The sequence below is a fragment of the Myotis davidii genome, unplaced genomic scaffold, assembly GCF_000327345.1.
Source record: "Myotis davidii unplaced genomic scaffold, ASM32734v1 scaffold566, whole genome shotgun sequence".
Lineage (NCBI taxonomy): Eukaryota > Metazoa > Chordata > Mammalia > Chiroptera > Vespertilionidae > Myotis > Myotis davidii.
In genome coordinates, this window is record NW_006296617.1 from 314,267 (window position 1) to 318,793 (window position 4,527).

General features: G+C 55.8%; 1 protein-coding gene across 1 annotated transcript in view; it reads right to left on the bottom strand.

Annotated features, from left to right (window-relative positions):
- Positions 1-4,527, bottom strand: part of LOC102753805 (serine/threonine-protein kinase D2) — a 27,912-nt gene that overhangs the window by 16,381 nt on the left and 7,004 nt on the right. Inside the window, exons 7-9 of the mRNA XM_015569312.1 lie at positions 3,167-3,425; positions 562-614; positions 353-425 (exon numbers count right to left, since the gene is read on the bottom strand). Of these exons, the coding sequence (XP_015424798.1) occupies positions 353-425; positions 562-614; positions 3,167-3,425 (385 nt within the window). The remainder of the gene's footprint in view (positions 1-352; positions 426-561; positions 615-3,166; positions 3,426-4,527) is intronic.

Consider the following 4,527-nt stretch of genomic DNA (forward strand, 5'->3'; position numbering starts at 1 on the left):
GGCCCCCTCTGGGGATGTCCCCGCAACCCAGGCACGTGCCCTTGACCAGAATCGAACCCGGGACCCTTCAGTCCGCAGACCGACGCTCTATGCACTGAGCCAAACCGGCCAGGGCCGAGGCAGAATCTAGGCTCTAGCTCTGCAGCCAATCAGAGCACAGGACTGTCTTCCCCGTTCAGACCGGGAGAAAGCGCACTGGCGTTTCCCGGTGGAAAAGGAGACCCATGACTCTGTCCCCAGGACCTAGCTTCCTAATCAACCAGAACAGGAGGTGACACGGGCCCATCGGACGGGAAGGTCTGGAGCCCAGAAACCCCCAGGACCTTCTGGGGAAGCACGGAAGTGTCCTTACCGCCATAGACCACTCCGAATTGCCCCGAGCCCAGTACCTCGTCTGGGAAGATCTGGTAGACAGTGGCGATGTCCTGCAGGGCAGGGACAGGGAGGGTCAGGGCTGCAAATGGAGATGGGGATCGAGGAGGCCGGGGAGGGCAGGAGAAGGGGGGAGTATGCAACGGGGAAGACATCCTTGGGGCCCTGGGGTGTGGACAGGGGTCTCACCACATTCTCTTGGATCTGACTGTTAGACACGGAGATGCTCAGAGAAGCTTGTCCTGGGGGAAGAGAGGAGGGGAGAGGCGGAGGTGAGGGGACCCCGAGCTCAGGATTCCATTCCTCCGTAACTCCAAAGGCAGCCTCTGGAGCCAGACCACCCAAGTCCGAATCCAGGCGTCCAGGGCGCCACGTCAGGCTACTGACTTGTCCACTGCGAACCTCAGTCTCCTCATCTGGAGAATGGGTATAAGATGAGGCCCTGCCTCCCAGGGCCAGGGGGGCGGGTGAGTGCCATGTGCTGAGGGGCTGGAGGGAGAAGTGATGTCACGAAGGATTTCGCTGAGCATTTCCTCCTGTGATCTCAGCGCCAAGCAAGGCATGCCGGTCCCATTTTATAGAGGAGGAAACTGAGGCTCCGGGGGAAAGTCCAAACTGGCTCCAGCATCTTCCCCTGAACTTGCCCCCCTGCCCACAAGTGACACGCCCAACGAGACCAGACATTTCCCAAGTCCTGGTCCTTCTGCCATTTCAATGTCTCTCCCCTCCCCACTGAGACGTCAGCGCTCAGCCTCTCCCCTCCCCTCCCTGCCCCAGCCCTGCTCTCTCCTATCCACCCTCCACAGGGGAGCCGGAGGGATCGTGCCGAAGCACACACTTGACCCCGTCCATCCCCTGCTGGGGACCTGCCCTGGCTCCCCAGTACCCGCAGGAGAAGCCCAGGCACCTTGCATGGCCTTTCAGGCAGGGTCTGGTCCCTCATCTACCTCTTTGACTTGAAGCCCTACTATGCTGCTGGGTGTCCCCACCACACGCGTCTCCTTGCTGGGCCTCAGGTATAGCAAGTTCTGTCCTGTCTCCAGGCCTTCGCACGTGCTGTTCCCTCTGCCAGGAATGTCCCCTTTCCCTTGTTATGGACTTAATTTAAAAACCCTCTTCCTGCCCTGGCCGGTGTGGCTCAGTGGGTTGAGCATCGTCCATGCACCGGAAGGTCACCGGTTCGATTATCAGTCAGGGCACATATGGGTTCGATCCCCGATCAAGGTGCATACGGGAGGTAATCAATTGATGTTTCTCTCTCCCTCCCTCTCCTTCTCCCTTCCATTCTATCTAAATCAATAAAAACGTTTTAATCCTCACCCAAGGATATTTTCCATTGATTTTTAGAGAGAGTGGAAGAGAGAGGAAAAGACAGAGAGAACTATGTATTTTTTAATTCTTTTATTGATCTCAGAGAGGGAGAAGGAGAGGGAGAGATAGAAACATCAATGATGAGAATCATTGATTGGCTGCCTCCTGCACACCCCCTACTGGGGATCGAGCCCACAACCCGAGCATGTGCCCTTGATCAGAATCGAAGCCGGGACCCTTCAGTCTGCAGACCGATGCTCTATCCACTGAGCCAAACCAGCCAGGGCTAAAAACATTTTTAAAAATTCTCCTCATCTTTCAGTCTCAGGCTCACTCCTGGGGCCGATGACTCTAGCGCAGTGATGGCGAACCTATGACACCTCTGACACGTGAACTCATTTTCTTGGTTGATTTTTCTTCGTTAAGTGGAATTTAAATATATAAAATAAATATCAAACATAGAAGTCTTTGTTTTACCGTGGTTGCAAATATCAAAAAATTTCTATATGTGACACGGCACCAGAGTTCAGTTAGGGTTTTTCAAAATGCTGACACGCTGAGCTCAAAAGGTTCACCATCACTGCTCTAGCGCGTGTTCTGTGTCTCAGCTGTCCTTGTACCAGATGATCTGATTAATGTCTGCCACCCACACTGGATTATAAGCTCCGAAGGCTGGCCACCTGGCACTCTCTCTGATCATCCTTCGCCTCTGCCCGGCATCATTTCCCATTTGCTTTCCCCTATCTCACTCCTCCTCAGCTTCCAGGTCTCAGCCCAGATGTTGCCTCCTCCAGGAAGCCCTTCTGGATACTCAGTCTGGGCCAGGCACCTCCTCTGGCCCTCTGCAGCCCTCTGGTTCCCATATCCCAGCCCTGCGGCTCACTATGAGGCATCACACCTAGAGGCAGCTCCATCTCCCCCGTGGGGGCAGGGGCTGGGCTGCCCTGGTCACAGCTGTGTCCCCAACACTATCCAGCAGAGGCAGGCAGAGGGGGCATTCAGTAAATGTATGAATTAAAAAGTCTAAACTCGCCCAGCTGGTGTGGCTCAGCGGTTGAGCATCGACCCGGGAAACAGGAGGTCCCGGGTTCGATTCCAGTCAGGGGCGCATGCCCGGGTTGCGGGCTCGATCCCCAGTGGGGGGTGTGCAGAAGGCAGCCAATTGATGGTTCTCTCTCATCCTTGATGTTTCTATCTCTGTCTCCCTTCCTCTCTCTCTCAAAACCATTAAAAACATATTTTAAATAAAAAAGTCTAAACTCACAATTCGGAGAAGTTGTCACCACCCGACAAAACTCAGAAAGAGAAAGTGACACGCCCAAAGCCACCCAGCAAGTGCAGGCCTTCGTGAAGGTTTGGGCCCAGGCCTCTGAGTCCAGAAGCCACATGTGTCCTGTGCCACTCCCTGCCTTCCCCTGGCTCTTCCCTCCCCCAGAACCCACGCGAGCCCTCCCCGACCCGTCCTCTTGGACGGGGGACTTACTGTGGGGCACGTGGCCTGGGGCGCTGGGCGCATCCTGGAGGATGACGGGCATCAGGGCCTGGCGGATGGCCGTTTCCCAGGCCCGGGCAGCCTCGGCCCCCTGTCCACTGGGCCCTCCTGGGGCCCCGCCCGGCGTCTCGCCCACGAAGTAGGTGGCATTGGCAGTGACGATCTCGAAGCAGTGTGGGTTGGTGCCTGGGGGCACGAGGCTGAAGTTCTGGGCGGGCTCCACGGTGAGGATCTCCGACAGCGGGATTTCCTGGCAGGACACAGAGCCAGCACGGGTGAGCTCACCTGGCAGACCCTGGAGCTCCCCGCTCACCGCGCACACAGAGTCCAGGGTCAGCGGTGAACTGGTTGCCATAGAGCGGTCAGGACAGGCGCCTGGTGGGACTTACACCGAAGCAAAGACCAGAAAGGAGAGGAGAGGCCGGCTGCTAGAGGACCGGTGGACACAGCACGTGCAAAGGCCTGAGGTGGGAAAGGCCATATCCCCATCTCACGGATGGTGCCTGGCACACAGTAGGGCTGCCGTGTTTGATGAATAAGTGAAGGAAATGAGTTAAGGCCAGGCCACACACGGCCTCATGGGCCACAGGGAGGACCCCAAGCTCTGTCTCCAGGGCCCTGGGAGCCATGGAAGGGTTTACAGCTACCTCTCTGGCTGTGTGTCAGGAGTGGATGGGAGCCCTAGCCTGCTGCTCAGTGGTTAGAGCGTTAGCCTACAGACTAAAGGGTCATGGATCCGATTCCCAGTTAAGGGCATGTGCCTTGGTTTGCAGGCTCAATCCCCAGCCTGGGTTGGGAGGCAACCAATTAATGTGTCTCTCTCACATCCACATCGATGTTTTTCTCTCTCTCCCCTCCTCCCTCCCTCTTTTCTCCTCTCTCTAAAAATCAATGGAGCCCAGCTGGCATGGCTCAGTGGTTGAGCATTACCCTATGAACCAGGAGGTCACAGTTTAATTCCCGGTCAGGGCACATGCCCAGGTTGCGGGCTCGAACCCTCAGTGGGGTGTGCAGGAGGCAGCCATTGATGATTCTGTCTCATCATTGATGCTTCTGTATCTCTCTCTCCTTCTCCTTTCCTCTCTGAAATAAATAAAAATATATTTAAAAAAATAAGAGTAAAAGTATGGGGTCATGTTATTGTGAGGATAATGAACTCTCTGGGGGAGCCTGGCAGGGAGATGGAGGTCCTGCTGTGTGATACCCAAAGTGTCCCTTCCAGTCATGGTTGGGTTCCTCTGGTTGCTGTTGCCCCCTCTGCTTAAATTTTATAGAAACAGTACTAGGTCCTGTGGTTGCCTGGGGCCCCTACAACACTGGCAGGGCTCTTTGTCTAAATTTTTGCCTTTGCC